Source organism: Dendropsophus ebraccatus, chromosome 11, assembly GCF_027789765.1.
Source record: "Dendropsophus ebraccatus isolate aDenEbr1 chromosome 11, aDenEbr1.pat, whole genome shotgun sequence".
Lineage (NCBI taxonomy): Eukaryota > Metazoa > Chordata > Amphibia > Anura > Hylidae > Dendropsophus > Dendropsophus ebraccatus.
The window spans coordinates 15,289,857-15,311,949 of record NC_091464.1 but is presented as its reverse complement, the minus strand read 5'-3'; the positions used below and the strand labels follow the sequence as shown (position 1 = coordinate 15,311,949).

General features: G+C 42.3%; 2 protein-coding genes across 2 annotated transcripts in view; both read left to right on the top strand.

Annotated features, from left to right (window-relative positions):
• Nucleotides 1-2,947: 2,947 nt before the first annotated feature.
• On the top strand, nucleotides 2,948-10,499 carry FUNDC1 (FUN14 domain containing 1). The gene is made up of 5 exons (XM_069944719.1): nucleotides 2,948-3,056; nucleotides 4,901-5,057; nucleotides 6,847-6,922; nucleotides 7,671-7,799; nucleotides 9,909-10,499. Exons 1-5 carry the CDS (start codon nucleotides 3,041-3,043, stop codon nucleotides 9,984-9,986), a joined length of 456 nt encoding a protein of 151 aa, XP_069800820.1. The 5' UTR covers nucleotides 2,948-3,040; the 3' UTR covers nucleotides 9,987-10,499.
• Nucleotides 10,500-13,575: 3,076 nt separating this feature from the next.
• Nucleotides 13,576-22,093, top strand: part of EFHC2 (EF-hand domain containing 2) — a 55,506-nt gene continuing 46,988 nt past the window's right edge. Inside the window, exon 1 of the mRNA XM_069944573.1 lies at nucleotides 13,576-13,709. Within this exon, the coding sequence (XP_069800674.1) occupies nucleotides 13,668-13,709 (42 nt within the window). The 5' untranslated portion in view covers nucleotides 13,576-13,667. The remainder of the gene's footprint in view (nucleotides 13,710-22,093) is intronic.

Here is a 22,093-nt window from a genome sequence, read left to right as displayed (position 1 = left end):
CACAGTATTTTTGCTCAGTATTTTGCAACCAAAACCAGAAGTGGATTGAAAACACTGAAAGGCTATGTACACACACTGTTGAAATTGGGTGGATGGCGGTCATTTAATGGCAAATAATTACTGTTTTTGTTTAAAAAAACAACGTCCGATATTTGCCATTAAATGACGGCCATCTGCTCAATTTCAACAGTGTGAGAACATAGCCTTTCTGTGTTCTCAATCCTGGTTTTGGTTCCAAAATACTGAGCAAAAATACTGTGTGTGAACATAGCCTTAAAAATGATACAATAATGAGAAAAACAAACAAACATCTATTTAATTTCCATCAGGGGATTCAAACCAGAGAATGAATTGCTGGCAGGTCTCTAGGCAGGTGAGTTACCCCTGGACCACAGCTCCAACACATTACAGAGGAAAGATTCTTTCAGACATAACCTGCCTACAGAGGACTGATCTGCAATCTGACAGCTGAGCGAGCAGGAGGCCGGGCAGCATTGATTATTCATGAAGAGGGAGGAGGATGCATGACAAGTGTGACACAAACAACTGCTCTGTGACAGTAGGAGACATAAGATTGTACATATTCCGCTGCGCGGAAAATTACCAAAAAGGCACCATGCTCACTGGGGGACTGCGAGCTACAGCACACTGTCAACACCTTAGGTAGTGTCCGGGAGCTGACGGATTCCCTTTAAGCCGACAATAAAATCGATATTTCTTTTCTCATCTTTCACAAATCTTTCGGTATATGTATGCATTATTCCTTCATAATTACAATAGTTCGTATACTAGAGTGTATAAACGGTCTGTTCTGTGTTTTATGGTGAATGATTTCAGGTCGTTCCCAAAAGCGCTAGTCTGCAATCATTTATTGGTGGAAACTAAAAATCACTTAGTCTAGTAGGACCCTTAGTGTGCTCATTTAAATGGTAATAAGAACAGTCACGGCCCTTTACCTCCAGTAAAGCAAATCTTTATTGAATATGTACAGCATGAGGACGTGGACGCAGACTTGGGCGATGCTAAGGTCTGCGTCCTCATGCCATATATATTCAATAAAGGATTGCTATTTTACCGGAGATGAAGGGCGATGACCATTCTTCTAATTATTTGAATGTGCTGAATCTGGGACTGTTGCCATCTGGAGTCACTGAGCACCATCGTGTAGGGATCTGCGAATGGACTAGAGGACTCAGCAAACACTTCCCATGTGAGTAGTGCCGATGTCTTTCTATATTTGATAGATGTTGTAACCAGGGGTGTAACCACCACTGTAGCAGCCATAGCAGCTGCTATGGGGCCCACCACATCAGGGGGTCTATTGTCCCACTCCTGCAATACACTGGACCCTGAGCTGTCATTCTCCGCAGGACATGGTGGCTTAGCAAGCCTTTCGGGTCTCTTTAACTACAAGCACTCCTGACCAGCACTTACAGCTATAACTACACTTGACGGCTTAGTGGTCAGTCTGGGGGCCCAACTGAAAGTTTGCTATGGGGCCCAGCCACTTCTAGTTATGCCCCAGTGGTCATAGCTGCATCCAGGTACCATCAGGTACTGCTATATCACTCACTGGCTGGGACAAGGCCACAGTACCCTGCACCACCATAACATGTAGCTAACAGGGCGGTTGACTGGCGATGGTTTAGGACACGCCTTATTCTAGCACCACCACCGATATGTAGCTACCAGGGCGGTTTCCATTGGTGATCGGCAATGGTTTATGACACGCCTCTAGCACCACCACCAATATGTAGCTACCAGGGTGGTTTCCATTGGTGATCGGCAATGGTTTAGGACACGCCTTATTCTAGCACCACCGCCGATATGTAGCTACTAGGGCGGTTTCCATTGGTGATCGGCATTGTTTTAGGACACGCCTCTAGCACCACCACCAATATGTAGCTACTAGGGTGGTTTCCATTGGTGATAGGCAATGGTTTAGGACACGCCTCTAGCACCACCACCAATATGTAGCTACCAGGGTGGTTTCCATTGGTGATCGGCAATGGTTTAGGACACGCCTTATTCTAGCACCACCGCCGATATGTAGCTACTAGGGCGGTTTCCATTGGTGATAGGCAATGGTTTAGGACACGCCTCTAGCACCACCACCAATATGTAGCTACTAGGGTGGTTTCCATTGGTGATCGGCAATGGTTTAGGACACGCCTTATTCTAGCACCACCACCGATATGTAGCTACTAGGGTGGTTTCCATTGGTGATCGGCAATGGTTTAGGACGCTTCTAGTACCACCACCGCCGATCTATAGCTATTAGGGTGGTTTCCATTGGTGATCGGCAATGGTTTAGGACACGCTTCTAGTACCACCACCGCCGATCTATAGCTATTAGGGCGGTTTCCATTGGTGATCGGCAATGGTTTAGGACACGCTTCTAGTACCACCACCGCCGATCTCTGGCTATTAGGGTGGTTTCCATTGATGACGGTTTAGGACACGCCTTATTCTAGCACCACCTCCGCCGCAGATATGTAGCTGACCGTCAATGGTTTAGGACACGCCTCTAGCACCGCTGCCAACGCCTGTGCTGGATCCTACGATGTATCATCCACATATACAACAGGACTGGGCAGTGCATCACCGGGCTCTGCCTTGTTGTGAGGGCAGGAACCACATTGCATGCTGCGCCTCTCACCCCATTATAGGTCTATGGGTGACTGACTTAGTACAGGATGGTGATACAAGAGCTCTGGCACAATACCGCCATAATGTCAGTGTGAACAGAGTCTGAATAAGAATAACCCAATGTCCGTCAGGATAAGCTGCCACGTACTGAGAGGTTTTCTATTGTCCCCATTAAACTCCTCCCCACATATCAGCAAACTAAACAATAGTCTCCGCTTCCCTCTCGCGTTGACGTCCTAATTCCGAGCTGCGTCACACGCGTCCTTCTGCGCATGTCCCTGGTGGAGGACAAGGGGCGGGCTCTAATGCGGAAGTAGGTCAGTGTGACGTAACGGAGCAAGGAAGTGTACGTGACGTGGTTACGTCACCAACCAAAATATCAAGAGCAATCATGGCTGCCCGGAGAGGTGGGAGACGAGTGGGTTATATGGTAGAGGAGGGCTGAGGGGATGGCGGGGATGTGTCCTGTAGTGTCCGGTAACTCATGGCTGCGGGTACGCGATGTCTTGTAGGTATCGGGGGGCAGAGGTGATGACTGTGCTCGGCTTATGGGGAGCAGGGGGTAAAGAGTAACCAGCCATCACCTCCTAGCTGTGTATATGTGTGTATTGTATCCAATCTCAGTCTTAGCTGTGTGTGTATGTGTATGCATGTTATGTGTGCATATATATATATTTATATTTGTCTTAGCTGTGTATTTATATGTGCGTTTAATATATATATATATATATATATATATATATATATATATATATATATATATAATTTTAGCTGTGTGTCTCCCCGGGGCAGCAGCCAGTGACAGACCATGCCCCCTGTTGTCTGTGCCAGTTCTCAATAAAAGATTAAGGGGCGCCCTGCTATCCTGGAGGCCCTGTGGTCCCGCAGTGGCTCTGGAGTCCTCCAGTATGTCACACACAGCTGATTACCTTGGTGGTGTCAGGTCCTGTCTGATCCATGCATTGCTGTTATTTCATCTCCGTTTCCTGCTAACTTAGGCTGCCTTTACACACACAGATTTATCTGACAGATTTTTGAAGCCAAAGCCAGGAATGGATTTCAAAAGAGGAGAAATCTCAGTCTTTCCTTTATGACCTGTTCTCTGTTTACAGTCTGTGTCCTGTTTTTTTTTTTTTTTTCTTTCTAAGCGATCGCAAACTAGCTCTTTTGGAAATGATGTGAAATTGTTCACCCTAAGGCTTGGTTCCCACTGCTTTTTTGCAATTCCTTCAATGTATCTGTTTTTGATTGGTAAATTTTACCGGTCAGAAAAACGTAGTCAACACTACTTTTGTGTCCGTTAAAAAAAAAAAAGCATCCGTTTTGATCCTTTTTTTTTTTTTTTTTTTTTTTTTTTTTCCATAATGGAAAAACAGATCCAAATGGATGACACACAATTGCATGAGTTTTTTTCCATAAAACATGTGTGTTAAATGGATTGCAAAAACGCAGTGTGAACCCATCCTAACTCACAGAACAATAGTCATTGCAATTGTAATCGTTACAATTGTAATTATGATTGTTAGAAACCAAACGATTAGTGATGAATTTAGGGTCACATTAAAATCTGCGTTCAGTGAAACACAAATGATTTTTCACTCGTTGCCTATATACACGCTGTATATCTCCTACACAATAGATAGCTCTCCAAAAAATGTATACACCACTTTATTAAACAAAATATTCTTTATTAAGAAACAAAAAATATTCTGTTAAACTCATAAGTTATATCTGGTATCTGGTGACCATGTGGATCCTTCTCCTCCCCAATGCACATTTCGCATTTAGCTTGATCATGGGCCTGTGATCTCCCCCCCCCCCCCCCCCCCCCCCCTTCGTGATCTATGACTTGTTTCAAGTTAGTTTAAGTTTCAAGTTTAGTTTACATTGCTGCTTTTATTTTTTTCTACCTTAGGCGATCAGCTCCAGTGCGGAGGATGCCAGTGGTGCAATCCTTTTTCTGAAACGCTGGTCATTTCATGAACATCGGCCTGGAGCTGCGTTACAGAAGGGCGGGGGTTTGGCCACACCTGGGGGTTGGCAGGCTTGCCCCCAGTGCTCCAGGACAGTGCTTGGGAACTGGGCGGCGTTTCAGGGGAAAAAAAAGCACTCCACCACTGGCATCCCCGCGCCGGTTTATTAAGGTAAAAAATTTTTTAAAAAAAGCAGCCATGTACCTGATGGTGCATTCGCTTTAAGGGAGAAGAGCAGCATTAAAATGAATGTGTTCTGTTTTGTTTTGCTATGAAAGATCCCAGCAGTGACGACGAATCCTATGAAGTATTGGACATCACAGAATATGCGAGACGTCACCATTGGTGGAGTCGAGTCTTTGGCCGGAATTCTGGACCCTTAACAGAAAAGTATTCGGTAGCAACACAGATTGTCATGGGTGGTGTGACAGGCTGGTAAGAGGCATCTTCTGTGGCACTTACTAGTTCTTATTCTAAAAGATTTTATATTTTCCTTCACATTCATTGGTAATAATGGTGAAATGCAGGAGCAGACCTAATGTGCATTTATGTAGTAGTGTACTACTACTTCAGGTTATGGTGTTGTGTAGGTAATAGTGTCTGCAGTGGTAATGACTGGTAATACATCAGGGTGCATTCACAACACAATTTGTAGACACATTGTACACGTACGTGGGCATCCCCTAAAAATACAGTGCTGAAGTGTACAGACATCGTCTCCATTGACCTTAAAGGGCTGAATACAGTCAGCTAGTTACAACCAGCATAGGTTGGGAAACAGACCGGAACGTTGACTAGAGATGATCGCAACTCAAGAATACTCGTGGATTTTTTGGCACTTCATTACTTATGGCTGAAGAAGTTGGATGCAGCTCTAAGGAGCCCTGGAAAACATGGATATGTCCTACAGCTGTTTCCTGTAACTCTGGGACTCCCTAGAGCTGCCAAATGATTGGACTCCAGCATGCTTGAGTTGCTCTCATCTCTTTTCCTAGCCTATACCTGTTTGGGCTCAGACCCTACATTGCAGCAAACAATAATTTAGGTTCCAAGTCACTCAAAAGAGACGCAGATGTAGTCACTTGCTGCTTACAATTCTGCCTATTGAAGTCAATGGTGCCTGTGACTGTACATGCATGTATACCTCAGCATCCCATTTTAACAGGTAGCTAACATATACTTGCAACATGCCAGCAATTTGTGATGTAAACACAGCCTGATTCTAAGGGTACTATTACATGGAACGATAATCGGCCCTATCTGGCCAATTATTGCTCCGTGTAATAAACAATATAGGTTTGGACCTATAATTGTCGGGCACCGACTGCGCATCGCTACATGTAATAGTGGAGCGCGGACGGCAGCTGACTATTTCCAAACTGTATACATTACCTATCCATGGTCCAGGGCTGCTCATGTGCTCTGCTTCTCCCCAGGTCTCGCACACTCTCAGCTGACAGGCCGCTCAGCCAATCACAAGCCGGGACCGCTGCGCCCAGTGATTGGCTGAGCGGCCTGTCAGCTGAGACAGGCGGCTCTGAAGCTGGAGCGTGGGACCCGGGGAGAAGCAGAGCGCAAGAGGAGCCCTGCAGCCTGGATAGGTAATGTATACAGTTTAAAGCAAGGGCTGCAAGGACATCGGTAACTATATGTCCATGCAGCCCTTGTTAAACGATTATCGGGCCGTGTAATAGGTCCAGTAAACGTTTACAGTTATCGGGCCCCATCTGCTTATGTAATGGCACTCTTAGTACTTCCCAGGATGCTTTGCTCACTGAAAATAGCCATAGTCTTTCCCAGGATGCTTTGCTTACTGATGAGAATATTTTCTGTGCCCCCTGTGCCAGGATTTTGGTTCTAACCGCGCCAGAGTCGTGGTGACACATTTATTATACATAGCCAAGTTCATATACTCACAGACCAAAACATGCAAAAAACGCACCTAATCTGGCGGACATTGGTTTATACAACCAGTCCAAAGAGGCTTTGACCGGATCCAATTGGTAAACCTACCTTTCATTTATCTATGTACAGTATGCCCCAATTTATCATAGTGTGTAAGAGAGAAGCTAGTGTCAAGTAACAATCAACGGCGACCAGTCACAGCTTAGCCTTAAGCTCTGGTAAAATGAAAGCTGAGCTATGATTGGTTGCTTGGGTTACACCAGTTTGCTTTATTTGTTCTTAGTAGGCTCATTGAATGTTTGTGCTTTCTTATTTTTAGGTGTGCAGGGTTTTTGTTTCAAAAAGTTGGAAAACTTGCAGCAACTGCAGTTGGTGGCGGCTTTCTTCTGCTACAGGTAATATACTAATGCATGCTGTGTCTGAGCGCCCAGAAAATGCATGCTTTTATTTATTTATTTTTTTGCTCAGCAACAAGTTCATGTGTCCTCCTTTACTATATAAGGCCTTATTCACACGTCAGTATTTTTCATCAGTATTTGCTGAGTAGAAAATAGTCCTTTGCAACCCATTGATTTCTATGGTGCTATTCATACAACCTGTCAATTTGTGGATCCGCAATCTGTGACGCACAAAAATAGGACCGGTTGTAATACGGTCCACAATTGGGGTGCGACCACTCCAATAGAAGTTTATGGGAAAGGGCAAAATTTGCGGAGAGCACATCTCAAAATCGTCTGTAATTGTGGATCCGCATTTTTGTGACATATCCAAGCTCATTTTGCTAGCACATCCATTGGAAATTTACCTTTACTCCAGGCTTGTCACTTATAACTTCCTCCCTTTATCCATTTGGCTAAATAAAATGTATCAATAACTGCACAAAATGAGTATCTTAACCACCCCCTTTCCTCCAAGTACATTGCATACTCGGCTGCACAGTTGATGAGCAAATTGTTTCTTGGGGGAATAAAAGATTGGTCGTGTTGAAATCCATCATACCTTGCTTTACATTTCCCATTGGGGGACTGTGATAACACTCACATACATGACACAGCAGTTTGTATGGGCATCTTTAGGGGTTTTCTATGGTGGAAGGGAGATTCCTACTGATTCTTACATTCGTTCATGTTTTCCCTCTTTTAGATTGCGAGCCATGGGGGTTATATACAAATAGACTGGAAGCGAGTCGAAAAGGATGTAAACAAGGCAAAAAGGAAGATAAAGAAACAGGCAAATAAATCCTCATCAGAAATAAACAATCTAATTGAGGAGGTAAGGAAATGTTTGTGTTCCCCATAGACTGTTGTGTATTTGTTCCTAAAGGGAAAATATAATAGAGGTTTTTCCTCAGAGAACACTCACCTGCAGGATAGGGGATGATGAGTCCGCTCACTGGGACCACCGCCGACCACAAACATAGGTTAAATAGAATGACTAAGGGTCCATTTACATGGAAAGATTATCTGCCAAAGCCAGAAACAGACTATAAACAGAGATCAGGTTATAAAGGAAAGACTGATATTTCTGCTCTTTTCAAATCCATTTCTGGCTTTAGCTTCAAATCTTTGGCAGATAATCTTTCTGTGTAAATGGACTTTAATGGTGCATTTACACAAAGAGATTTATCTGACAAATTTTGAAAGCCAAAGCCAGGAATGGATTTGAAAAGAGGAGTCATCTCAATCTTTCCTTTATGACCTGTTCCCTGTTTATAGTCTGTTCCTGGCTTTGGCTTCAAAAATCTGTCAGATAAATCTCTTTGTGTAAACGTACCATTAGACATGCCTCCTGCTGCCCATTGAACTTTATGGGACGGATGAAGAGAGCCAATCGCAGTACTCTTTTTCTGTCTTGTAGAGTTTAGTAGAGCGTGATGGTGCACGTCTGACCCTGTTGGCTCCCATCAGTCAGACATTCAGCACCTTTCTTGCAGAGAGGGAATGAGTGTCCTTCAAGAGAAAACCCTTTTCGGTGGCTTTCAGAAGGGTTGGACTTACTGAGGCTACATTTACAAATTCTGTATACAGTCCATAACTACGGACAATGTTCAATGGAACTGATTATCGAACCTCCCGGCATCATGTCTCATTATGATGCCGGATCAGTTTAAATATTTCATGATCCTGTACTGACACAGCCACGTGACTGTGTCAGTACAGTACCGCCAATATGGTTTACATGAATGCAACTGACTGGAGTAGTGTATGTTGTTTATTGCCTTTTTTGTGTTTGGGGGAGAGATTCTGAAGCCACAGGAAAGTAACATGCCTATTGACTCCTCTATCCTTGTCATCTGTCCTAAGGGCTGCCCTTTGAAAACTGACCCAATGTAAGGGCACGGCTATTTTTACACCATCGCTCTGGGCTTCTCTTGTTACAAGTTAACATGATGACAGACGGCCCATGTTCACATCATGATACATGATACAATGTCAGAGCAATAATTGCTCACGGTGGGTATGTGAAACTCCCATAAGGGTTGCAGCTTAGTAAAACTTGGCAACATAGTATATAGCCATATTATAATGATGCCATGTGACAGTGTCTCTGTGTGCTGCTATGGCCTATCCGTGGTAACGTCATACAGTATAGATGATGGCACTATCATTACATTTACTTGTACACTGGGATGCTGTAGAGCAGACAACGCAGGTGCATAAACAGCGTTTCACAAGTCTCTTGTGATTACTTGTTCAGTACAGTTCTATCAATGTGAGTTACTTTTAGGACCATATTAGACGGCCTGACATTTGCTGTAAGCAATTACTGATCATCGGTGCATCCTTACTGATCCCATACATGGCTCGAAGACTGTGCAGCAAGGGATATATATATATATATATATATATATATATATATATATATATATATATATAATATATATATATAATTATTGTGTGTGTAATATTTGTTATCGATGTTGACACAGCCCTTCTGAAGCGATCTCTGAAGTGACAGGCTGCTCAGCCAATTACTGACTGAGACTGGACAACACTGCAGCCATTGATTGGCGGAGCAGCCTGTTATTTCAGAGATGGCTGCAGAAGCTTTAGCTGCAGTTGGCGGAGAACACAGAGAAAAGGCAGCAGGACACTGGTGGAGCCTGGACAGGTAAGTATAACTTTAATATTTTCTATATACCGTGCACCTCATTCCATAGAGCTACGCATGGTCGGCAGCCGCTAGCTGCAAGACAACGATCAGCCAATGATTGGCTCCTCAGCTGATCATTGTCTTTATTCTATGGGACGATATCTGCTGAACTCTGCCTGATTGGGTAGATAATCACCCGGTGTAATAGGACCCTTAGTTATTTGTATAGTTTTCTTTATTGGCTTTGTAAAAAGATTTTATTAAATGTATTTTATCTTTCTCTTGTAGTCACAAGATTTTATCAAGCAGAACATTGTAGTGTCTGGGGGGTTTGTCGGAGGTTTCTTACTAGGCCTGGCCTCTTAGGAAGCGGCAAAGAAGCGGACAAGAAGAAGAAGTGTTACAGAGAACCGAAACCAGTGTGTCAGTGAATGAACCATGCCTGTCTGCTATCAAAGATGCCTTTTTCTGTTTGCTATAGGGTGGTTTTCAATGCTCATGGCGTAGTCTGCAGGAACATCTCCAGACTGAACTTTATATAGATGTGTTAGAAAAAACCTGATTTTTCTCGCATTGCCATTCATCCACTGACATTAGTTTATTCCAAAAGCAGGGTTTTTTTTCTTTTGCGATTTTATCATGGATATCATCATGATAGGCCTAAAAAATGTTCACGTTAGCTTCCATAAATGACATTTTTATATTTATTTAACTGTGTATTTTTTTGACTAGTGCCAAAACTATGTACTGTAATTGGCAACCGGAGCCCTGATGGTGAATGTTACTGTTACAGAAGAAGAAGAAATTATACTGTGCAATAGATTATTATCGACAGTTTTAGACTAGAAGTCAAAAAATAAAACAGAAACTTATAATTTAGCCCTCTGTCTTATGTTTTGTCTATTTTATAAGGCTTTTTATGGTATACATGCTCATTTTGTATGGGGGGGGGGACGTATGTTAGTATGTACATGCTTAAGTACAAAGACACATCAAAGCCTGCTTGGAGAAAACATTTCCAATAGCAACCCCAAACCCAGGAGAATAAGAACCCACAAATGTGTTACACTTTCTCCTGAGTACGGTGACACCCTATATGTGACCATATACTGCTGTTTGGGCACACAGCAGGGCTCCGATGGGAATGAGAAACACTTTTAGTACAGTTTTCCTGGATTGGTTTTTGGGGCATCATGTCGCACATGCACAAACCCTGGGGTACCAGTACAGTGGAGACCCCCTTGTAAGTCACCCCATTTTAGAAACCATACCCCTTTAAACAATTCAGTGACCATTTTGATCCCACACCCACTGGTGTTTTCTAGAGCTTAAGGTGACACTTTCGTCCCCCCCCCCCCCCCTTTGTGCATTCCGACTTCTCTACACAGGTGTAATGGGTAAATTTAGCAGTTTTCATACCTTATTTTATATCATACGCCATGGTGCTTGTTCAAGTAAAAAGTGATATTTTATCAACTGCAGATTGTGCTAAGTGGGTGGGGCTTCACGGCAATGGTGGCGCTGTGGGCGGGGCTAACTGAAGCCCCATTCACTTAACATAATCTGCAGTTGATAAAATATTACTTTTTACTTGAACAAGCATCATGACGTATGATATAAAATAAGGTATAAAAACTGCTAAATTTACCCTTTACATCTGTGAACAGAAGTCAGAATGCACAAAGGGGGGACAGTGTCACTTTAAAGTGAATCTGTCAACTGCAATTTAGGTTTCAGACTGCTGACACTGTTAGCGCGCCCCAGTCAATACTATAAATGAGTGCCAATCTGCTAGATTGGCGCTCGTTTTTTGGGCCTATCACATGGCCTGATAATCGTTTTATCAAGGGCTGCACATACATCGTTAGTGATGTCCGAGTAGCCCTTGCCCAAACAGTTTACAACACCTGTCCATGCTCCAAGTCTTCGCCTGCGCTTTGCTTCCTCCTTAATCCTGCACACTGCAGCTTCAGAGTGGCCCTTCTGAGCTGACAGGTCGCTCAGCCAATCTCTGGCCTGGACCACCGTGGCCAGTGATTGGATGCCAGCTGAAACAGGCCCCTCTGAAGCTGCAGCGCATGGGACCAGGGAGGAAGCAGAGGGCAGGAGAAGACAGGGAGCATGAACAGGGCACAGAGTGGAGCAGTCCTTTATTAACATTATAATAGCAATTCTTCCTAGATGCTGTGGTCAATAGAACTGTGGCATCTGAATCAATAGCTGGGGGCGCAGTCTGCCACATGAAAGCTTCCAGAATAGTGTTGAGCAGATCTGTCCAAATGTTCAGGTTCGGCAATTTGCGTTTGATTCCCTGCAGCTGAAGAAGTTGGATGCAGCTGGAAAACATGGATACAGCCATAGGCCATACGCTATATCCATGTTTTCCTGACAGCCCTAAGGCTGCATCCAACTTCTCCAGCTGCGGGGAATCAAACGCTGAATATTCCTTATCTGATAACATTACTGAACCTGAACATTCGGACAGATCCACTGAGCAATGTTCCAGAAGTATTGTACTTGTGGTTAATTTAACTTAATAGTAGTGGACTAAATAAAGTAAAAAAAAAAAACAAAAAAACGTTCACACGTACAGAGTTTGCAGCAAAATCTTCTGGGATACTCTGTCCTGTCATTGCCTATGCGTCTTCATTCTCCCGCTGCAAGAATGTAGCCACAGCCTCAGTAACACAGTAGCTGCCGGGCTAGTACATTACCTCTCCAGCTCCTGGGTCATGGACTGCCCGCTCAGCCAATCAGTGCGCTCTCCTGCCGCAGCCACTGATTGGCTGAGCGGGTTGTCCGTGACCTGGGAGCTGAAGAAGCAGACGGAGTGCGGCCAGGTAAAGTATTCGCTTGCATAGGAATGAATAGAGCCAGGGGTCACGCGCCGAACCCAAAGCTCTATTCAAAGAAGTCAGGGGCCCGATACAGAGATCGGCAGTGGGGTATGGAGCAGCAGATACACAACAAATACGCAGCAGATATGATGGTGCAGATTTGATACTGTGTTCAGTTATTTAGATCTAATCTGCTGCGTATTTGCTGCGTATCGCAGCAGTAAATATGCTGCGTATACGGTGTGTGGGTTTATACCCTAAAAGTAATAAAAACCTTTTCAGATTTATAATATAAAAAAAAATAAACCCCAGTTGGTATTGCTGCATGCGTAACAGTCTGAACTATTATAATATCCTGATATTTGGTGACACAAAGCATATTTTATTTATATTTTACAGTACAGGTGTCAAACTCAGCCCCTCCAGATGTTCCAAAACTACAACTCCCGTCATGCCTCAACAGCCAAAGCAGGATGGGAGTTGTAGTTTTGTAACAGCTGGGGGGGCTGAGTCTGACACTACTGCCTATAATTATGTCCCTATAGTATATGTGTGTATATATATATATATATATATATATATATATATATATATATATATTATGTACTGAAAATAAAGGGAACTTTCTAACCTTTATTCTTAGGCTGCATTCACACGTCCCGTCAGGTTGTCCGTGTGCACGGACAGATGTATAGTCCATTGCTTTGTTTTGGACTTTTTACATGTTCAGTGTTTTCACGGATCTCCAATCTGTTCCGTTTAAAAATAGGACATGTCATTACTTGGAACGGAAGCATGGTACAGGTTCCCCATAGAAATGAATGAGAGCCGTGTTTTTCATGGACGTACACAGATGAGACATCGGTTTTGCACGGATCATGGAGGTAGCTAGCGGACCACAACGACAGATCAAGAAAAACACTGAACATGTGAACGCAGCCGTACACAATTCTTGTGTATTTGATGTGTAAGTGGGTTTAGTGCACTTTACAGACTGTTTAGGACTTTGTCAGTCAATGTTATTGGTGAATACGATGGCCTTTCAGAACATTGGTGACAGACAAATAAAGTTGCATAGTAAGGAAAAAAAAAGAACGGTAAATAGACCAACAGTCACTAGGAGACCAGGAGAGAAACAAAGCTGTCTCCATGGTGGCGGCAGCTCAGTGATACTGCTGCCCGTCACAGACAGCCCTGACTGCTGAACACCATGGCCCTGCCGTTCCTGCCAGGAAACTCCTTTAACCGGAATGTGAGTATATATGTATATTCCTTGTATCAGTCTGTAACCGCAATGTGAGTATATATGTATATTCCTTGTATCAGTCTGTAACCGCAATGTGAGTATATATATATTCCTTGTATCAGTCTGTAACCGGAATGTGAGTATATATATATATATTCCTTGTATCAGTCTGTAACCGCAATGTGAGTATATATGTATATTCCTTGTATCAGTCTGTAACCGGAATGTGAGTATATATATATTCCTTGTATCAGTCTGTAACCGGAATGTGAGTATATATGTATATTCCTTGTATCAGTCTGTAACCGCAATGTGAGTATATATATATATATATATATATATATATATATATATATATTCCTTGTATCAGTCTGTAACCAGAATGTGAGTATATATGTATATTCCTTGTATCAGTCTGTAACCGGAATGTGAGTATATATGTATATTCCTTATATCAGTCTGTAACCGGAATGTGAGTATATATGTATATATATATATATATATATATATATATATATATATTCCTTATATCAGTCTGTAACCGCAATGTGGGTGTATATATATATATATATATATATATATATATATATACACACATACAGTATGGGATTGAGTAGTTCTTATTGTTATATTTTATACATTTATTTTCAAAGAACCGGAGGCTTTAAAAATGACCAATGAGCAAATGTAAAGCGCCTGTAGTTAAAGGGGAATTCTGGCAAAACATTTTTAAACTGCTGTCAGAAAGTTGTATAGATTTGTAATTTACTTTTATTTAAAAAATCTTCCAGTACTTATCAGCTGCTGTATGTCCTGCAGGAAGTGATGTATTCTTTTCAGTCTGACACAGTGCTCTCTGCTGCCACCTCTGTCCATGTCAGGAACTGTCCAGAGCAGCAGCAAACCTCTCCTGCTCTGGGCATTTACTGACATGGACAGAGGTGGCAGCAGAGAGCACTGTGTCAGACTGGAAAGAATACAACCCTACCTGCAGGACATACAGCAGCTGATAAGTACTGGAAGACTTCAGATTTTAAATCGAAGTAAATTACAAACCTATATAACTTTATGAAACCAGTTGATTTGAATGGGAAAAAAATCGCCGGAGTACCCCTTTAAAGTGGCATCATCCAAAGGTTGCAGACCTGTGACTGTTCTAGAAGGCAGAATACTGACTGAATTTAACATTATTTATCTATTGACTTCAAGGCTATGGTCACACTATGTTTTTTCCTCTCTGTTTACAACGAAGTCTGTCATTTAGCTGTTTGGCGCTGTCAGTGTAATGACGGCTGTTGGTACATTATTTTGGTCCAGGCGGACTAATTGGCCTTTGGATGGGTCTTTAATTGAAAAGTCTATTTAATTTAATAGTAAAATCAGTGAAAGGACGGTGAAAAAAAAAATAAAAAAATAAAAAACAACGTCCGCTGTTTGCTAAAGACGTCCGTCATTCCAATGACTTTAATGCATTGCATTTAAGTCAATTAAATCGCGACAATAACAAAATAATAAATAATAAAAGCAGCCGCCTTTTCTCTCTTTGATGTTGTGTGAACATAGCCCAATGCATATCATTGCAGTATGATAAGAACAGACGTTGTTTTAATGGGAAAACTGTGACTGTTCTTTTCAAAAATAGTACGTTATGTGAACATAGCCTAACTAAGGATTTGTAACTCTTCTATGTTTTGTACCTTTTCTTCATTCTGAGTTACAAATACTGTTGCAGAATACTGACCGTTAGGGCCCGTTCACACTGAGGAAAACTGAAAAAGAGACTCCTAATAATCCGTGTGGCATCTGCTTAGGCTGGGTTTTACTACATTTTTGCAATACGATGCATTTTTTATTTTTTTTTTTAAAGATGTTTTATTGATGGTATTTCAAGTTAAGAAGCATACAGGGTATTATTCATTATTGATAAAGATGACAGAAAGAGTCGCACGCAGGCGCCATAGGACAGTATGTTTACAGCATTTGACATGTAACATGTAACATGTCGGCCGCAGCAGACCATACTCGGCCGCATTAGCCCATCCCGGCCGCATCCAGCAGCCCGCCCCCATCTGCATCCCCCATCCCCGGCTGCATCCCCCCATCCCCGGCCTCATCAGTCTAACCCCGGCGCATCCTCCCATCCCCGGCCGCATCTCCGATCCCCGGCGCATCCTTACATCCCCGGCCGCAGCCCGCCGCCGAGAGCATACAGTACCTGCTCGGTGGCGCGGCTGCAGTGAGGCTCCTGGCTCCGGTCCCGCTCAGCTGATCTGAGCGGGACTGGAGCCGCCAACCTCACTGCAGCCGCGCCGCCGAGCAGGTACTGTATGCTCTTGGCGGCGGGCTTCGGGAATCGGCCGGGGGTGGGGGGATGCGCCGGGGATCGGAGATGCGGGCGGCGGCGGGCTGAAGGATGTGGCCGGGGATGGGGGGATGCGCCAGATCTCGGAGATGCGGGCGGCGGCGGGCTGAAGGATGTGGCCGGGGATGGGGGGATGCGCCGGGGATCGGAGATGCGGGCGGCGGCGGGCTGAAGGATGTGGCCGGGGATGGGGGGATGCGCCGGGGATCGGAGATGCGGGCGGCGGCGGGCTGAAGGATGTGGCCGGGGATAAGGGGATGCGCCGGGGATAGACTGATGTGGCTGGGGATAGACTGATGCAGCCGGGGATGGTAGATTCGGGCGGCGGGGCTGCGGGCAGCGGGAGGTTAAAGCACATACTGACAGCGGGATGTCAATCCCGCTGCGAGTATGTGCTATCATAGGGGGCCAATGGTACCAGATCCGCAGCGGTTCTCGCTTCGAATCCGCAGAAGTGAGATCCGCTGTGGATCCGGTAGGTGTGAAGGCACCCTTAAGGTGGATATCACTTCAGATATAGGCGGTATAGCATCTGATATCCAGTGTTTCAGTAAACACTATAGGGATACCAACAGGGTTAAATGAATTCCTTTGGAGGTAATTAATTCATTGGACGAAAGAGTGGAATCTTTTTTTTATATAATGACTGAGATAACTAAGAGGTAGAAGAGGTATTGCATGGCCCCACGTGGAGTTTAGAAAGAGCCGTATAGATTCCCAGAACGTTTGTACATGTACACAAGACCACGCACAGTGAAACAAGTCCGCTCTAGGGAGTGCACATTTTGGACAACTTTTCAAGTAATGAGCAGGCGTATTAGATGAGGGAAAATTAAAAGCGTATATTGCTTTATAGATAAAACGAAAGTGAACTTCCCGTAATGCTACATTTGGTGTGGCAGAGTGAACAAACGGCGAACCAATTAAAATTTGCTGGGTCAAGTCTGTAGAGGCTATTATAGAGGACCATTTATGTTGAAATATATGTAAAGTTAGATTATGTTGAGATCTTGATCTAATTTCTTTGTAAATATGGGATAGGCAGTTATGGACAGGAGGTATAGGAAATAGGTTATCAAAGTCAGTATTGCTTTCTGCTTTTGCAAGATCACATACCCTATTGGTGATAAATTCTTTTAGTTGTTTATATTGGGGTTGGTGGGAGGGGGGTAGGTTATATTTAATCCTGAGATTGTCCCATGGTAAGAAAGTATGAGAGGTAGTATCTAGTAAGTCCTCCACAGTGGAAATATGTTCACTCTGCCACATCATGTAATCTAAATGATCAGAATTAAGTGGAAATAGTGGGGAATTCCATAGAGGAAGTCTTTTTGAAAGACAGAAAGGTAAACCAAATAATTTTCTTACCGCTTTCCATGTGGCTATTGTATCTTTAAAAATTATATTTTTTTTAACATGTGGAGGGAGTTCTGGCAGTTTGGCATGCAACAGAGTTGGAAGAGGCCATGGTGTAGCTAGCGCTGATTCCAAAGAAATGTTAGAAAATTGTGATGTGTTCATAATCCAATCCTTAACATGGCGAAAAAGAGCAGCAAGGTAATATAGCCTAATGTCTGGACATTGAGCTCCACCTTTAAAAGTAGGAAGACATAGAGTAGAATAAGCAATACGTGGCCTCTTAGATTGCCATATAAATTTAGTGAAGTAGGATTGGAGTAGGGAGACATCAGAGTGTTTAAGTAAAAGCGGTATTGTTTGCATCGGGTACAATAAGTTTTCAAAACACATCATTTTAATTAAATGAGTACGACCTAAAATTGATAGTGGTAAAGATTCCCATCTCTGTAAGCCTTGTTTTATTTTTTTTAAATATGGGAGGATAATTAAATATGGGAGTATAGAGAGGAGGGAGTATGACCAATTTGGATACCAAGGTATGTAAGACTGGATTTGGCAATGGATACCCCTGCTGGACCTGTGGATGCTTTCGCATGAGGAGTAAGGTTAAGAAGTTGGCTCTTATTGACATTAATCCTGTAGCCAGAGAAGGAGCCAAAATTTTTTAGAATGTCCAAAACAGCTGGAACGTGTAAGTCTGGATTTTCCAAGTAAATTAGTGTATCATCGGCAAAACATGTTATTTTTAATACGATGCATTTGTGTGCATCTTTTTTAATACGTTTTTCCATTAACTTCAATTAAAGGAGAAGTCCGGCGAAGATTTTTATTAAAGTATTGTATTGCCCCCCTTAAAGTTATACAAATCAGCAGTATACACTTATTACGGGAAATGCTTATAAAGTGCTTTTTTCCCTGCACTTACTACTGCATCAAGGCTTCACTTCCTGGATAACATGGTGATGTCACTTCCTGGATAACATGGTGATGTCACTTCCTGGATAACATGGTGATGTCACGCCCCGACTCCCAGAGCTGTGCGGGCTGTGGCTGCTGGAGAGGATGATGGCGGGGGACACTGACATCACCATGTTATCCAGGAAGTGACATCACCATGTTATCCAGGAAGTGACATCACCATGTTATCCAGGAAGTGAAGCCTTGATGCAGTAGTAAGTGCAGGGAAAAAAGCACTTTATAAGCATTTCCCATAATAAGTGTATATTGGTGATTTGTATAACTTTTAGGGGCAATACAATACTTTAATAACAATTTTGCCAGACTTGCATGCGTTTGCAAAAACATGGAAAACACAGATTGCAAAAACGTAGTTTTTATGTTTGTTTTTTTTTTTAAAAATTCCATTGATTTCTGATGGAGCTTCCAAGCACAGTCAAACTAAAGTGTTGCTTTCTTTTCCAGTGTAATTTGTTAAAAACCAGGGGGTAGATTTATCAAACATGGTGTAAAGTGAAACTGGCCCAGTCGCCCCTAGCAACCAATCAGATCCCTCCTTTCATTCCTCACAGACTCTTTGGAAAATGAAAGGTGGAATCTGATTGGTTGCTAGGGGCAACTGAGACAGTTTCACTTTACACCATGTTTGATAAATCTCCCACCCAGTTGTTTTTTTTCCAACATTTTCCACTAAAAACAATAGGAGATGGCTGTTAGGTAAACAAACAAAAAAATTTTTTTGGCCCTATAAACAAGCCCTCATGTCTGCATTTAAGCCTTGTAGAATGGTATTGATTAGCTTCTGAACTTATGTACAGCCATTGTCAATACCCAACATAATACTGATGGACTAACTGTACGGCACAGTTATAGGGGCGTTGGCATTCTACCAAAATTGCAATGTATGTAAAAGTTGCACTGCTGGTCACCAGCTATTGCTGCCAGGCTAAGGCCGATCAGTAATATAAAAGAGAGCTGTTCTGTTAGATTGTTTACAGAGCTTATTACACAGCTTGACTATTGTGCAGCAAGGACTATATACTATATATATAGTTACAGATGTCCATGCAGCCCTTCCCTTTAGTGTAAAATAATAAGGTTCATACATACCTGCCCACGCTGCCCATTAGCTCTACCCGCTTCCCAGTATCAATGTAGCAATGTGCATACCACCACTCCATGCCAGAATCTCAGCCATCAGACACTTATCACCAGTCCTGTGGATTGGGAATAATTTATTGTTACGGGACTAGTGCTTGAGATTCCCGAAAAAATTGTGGCCAGTACCTGGACAAAATTAAATTTTATTGATTTTTTTTTTTTTATGGCCCAATGCTAAAATAAATACTAATACTAAATAAATTCTTGTAAATTCTAGATAAATTCTTTGAAAGGTCTACTTTCCAAAATAGGATCACTTCTAGGGGGTTTCCACTGTAGTGGTAGCACTGGGTCACTGTAAGTGAGTTTGGTTCCAGAAAAATCAGTACTACTCTTCTTAGCCTTGCCATATTCCCAAACAGCAGAATATGGGGTACTACCATACCCAGAAGAAATTGTGTAACACATTTTGAGGTGCTTTGTAAAAATGAAAAAAAAATGTAAGCTAATATATTGGAATTTTTTTAATTTTTCATTTTTATAACCTAATTATAAAACATTTCATAAAATTTTCCATGAAAAAAGCCAAAAAATCAAATATGCTAAAAAAATTCCTTGCAGGGTATAATATCCAAAATGGTGGGATTTGTTATGTTTTGGCTCTTAAAGGTGTTATCCAGCGCTACAAAAACATGGCCACTTTTCCCCCTACTGTTGTCTCCAGTTTGGGTGGGATTTTGAAACTCAATTCCATTGAAGTAAATGGAGCTTAATTGCAATCCACACCTGAACTGGAGACAACAGTAGGGGGAAAAGTGGCCATGTTTTTGTAGCGCTGGATAACCCCTTTAAATAGAGATGAGTGAATCTTGGATTCTTCCAAACCCGAGAGCTCTGCATTTGATTACAGGTAGCAGAAAAAGTTAGATGCAGCCCTAGGGAATCCTGGAAAACCTATAGCCATAGGTTGTATCCATGTTTTCCAGGACTTCCTGAAGCTTCATCCAACGTCCCGACACCTTGCTCATCTAATACTCTTACTTTTAAATTATTTTGCAAACACCCTAATGAAAAAGAGAGCCCCAAAGTTCCTTTATTTCTGAGGCCTGTGTGTGAAGCAGCACTCCAGGGTCACACCGGAGAATGTTCTAAAAACTATATTCAGAATATTGAACATTCTGTAGTATCTTTCCGTTAAAACCTGCTGTTTTTTTTTTTTTTTTTAAATAAGTTATAAAATTGAAAATTTGCAAAACAAAAGACATTTTTAAATGTTACCTGCACTTTGCTTCACTTTGCTTTAATTCCTGTGATCCACCTAAGGCTATGGGGGAGATTTATCAAAGGGTGTAAAATTTAGACTGGTGCAAACTGCCCACAGCAACCAATCACAGCTCAGCTTTCCTTTCAGCACTGCCTAACGCTGAGCTGTGATTGGTTGCTGTGGGTAGTTTGCACCAGTCTAAATTTTACACCCTTTGATAAATCTCCCCCTATGTGTTCACACAATGTAAAAATAAGTGCAAATAGCGGTCGTTGTTTTGAACTAACGGTAATTATTTGCCATTAAATGACAGCCATCCATTAAATTTCAGCATTGTGTGAACATAGCCTTTCTGTGCTTTCAGCAATGTGTGAACATAGCCTTTCTGTGCTTTCAGCAATGTGTGAACATAGCCTTTCTGTGCTTTCAGCAATGCGGGAACATAGCCTTTCTGTGCTTTCAGCAATGTGTGAACATAGCCTTTCTGTGCTTTCAATCAACTTCTAGTTTTTGGTTGAAAAATACTGAGCAAAAATACTGTGTGGGAACCTAGCCAAAAGTATATCTGTTTCCTGACCAAAATACTGTGTGGTAACATAGCATAAACAAGTAAAATTACATCTACTAAATGATATCTACATGAAGTAGAAAGGTTGTAAACTTTGAAAAATTGTTCCTAATTTTTTGCCAAAGACTTTTTCAGAAAAAAGTTAGATATTTTACTAGTTTTCTTTCCATTTCTCTAAGCAAACAAATGTATTATTTATTAACTAATATGTAGAAAGCTTGTATGTGAGTATATTGATATTTCCAGACAGTTATGTGGTTAAGAACAGCAGTGACACAAAGTGGAAAAAAAGAGTAGACTAATAGTCACTAGGTAACCAGGAGAAACAAAGCTGTCTCCATGGTGGCGGCAGCTCAGTGATACTGCTGCCGGTCACTGACAGCCCGGGCTGCTGAGCACCATGGCCCTTCCGTTCCTGCCAGGAAACTCCTTTAACCGGAACGTAAGTGTATATATATATATATATATATTCCTTATATCAGTCTGTAACCAGTCGAGGTAGGGCCCATGGGACGGTTATTGTGCAAATTATTGTTATATCGTTTGAATTCAAACAATAGTCGTTTTGTGTAAATGCAGGCAACGATTGAACGAGCAAAAAGAAATCGTTCATTGTTCATGTGGTGCTGACACCAATATCATCACTAATCGTTTGCTGTAATTCCGCAATCTTTCACTAATCGGTCACTAATCAATCCGTGTAATGGTGCGTTTACACGGATTGATTATCACTCGAATTTTCGCAATAACGATTGCAACGATCAAGTGACGAGTGGGAA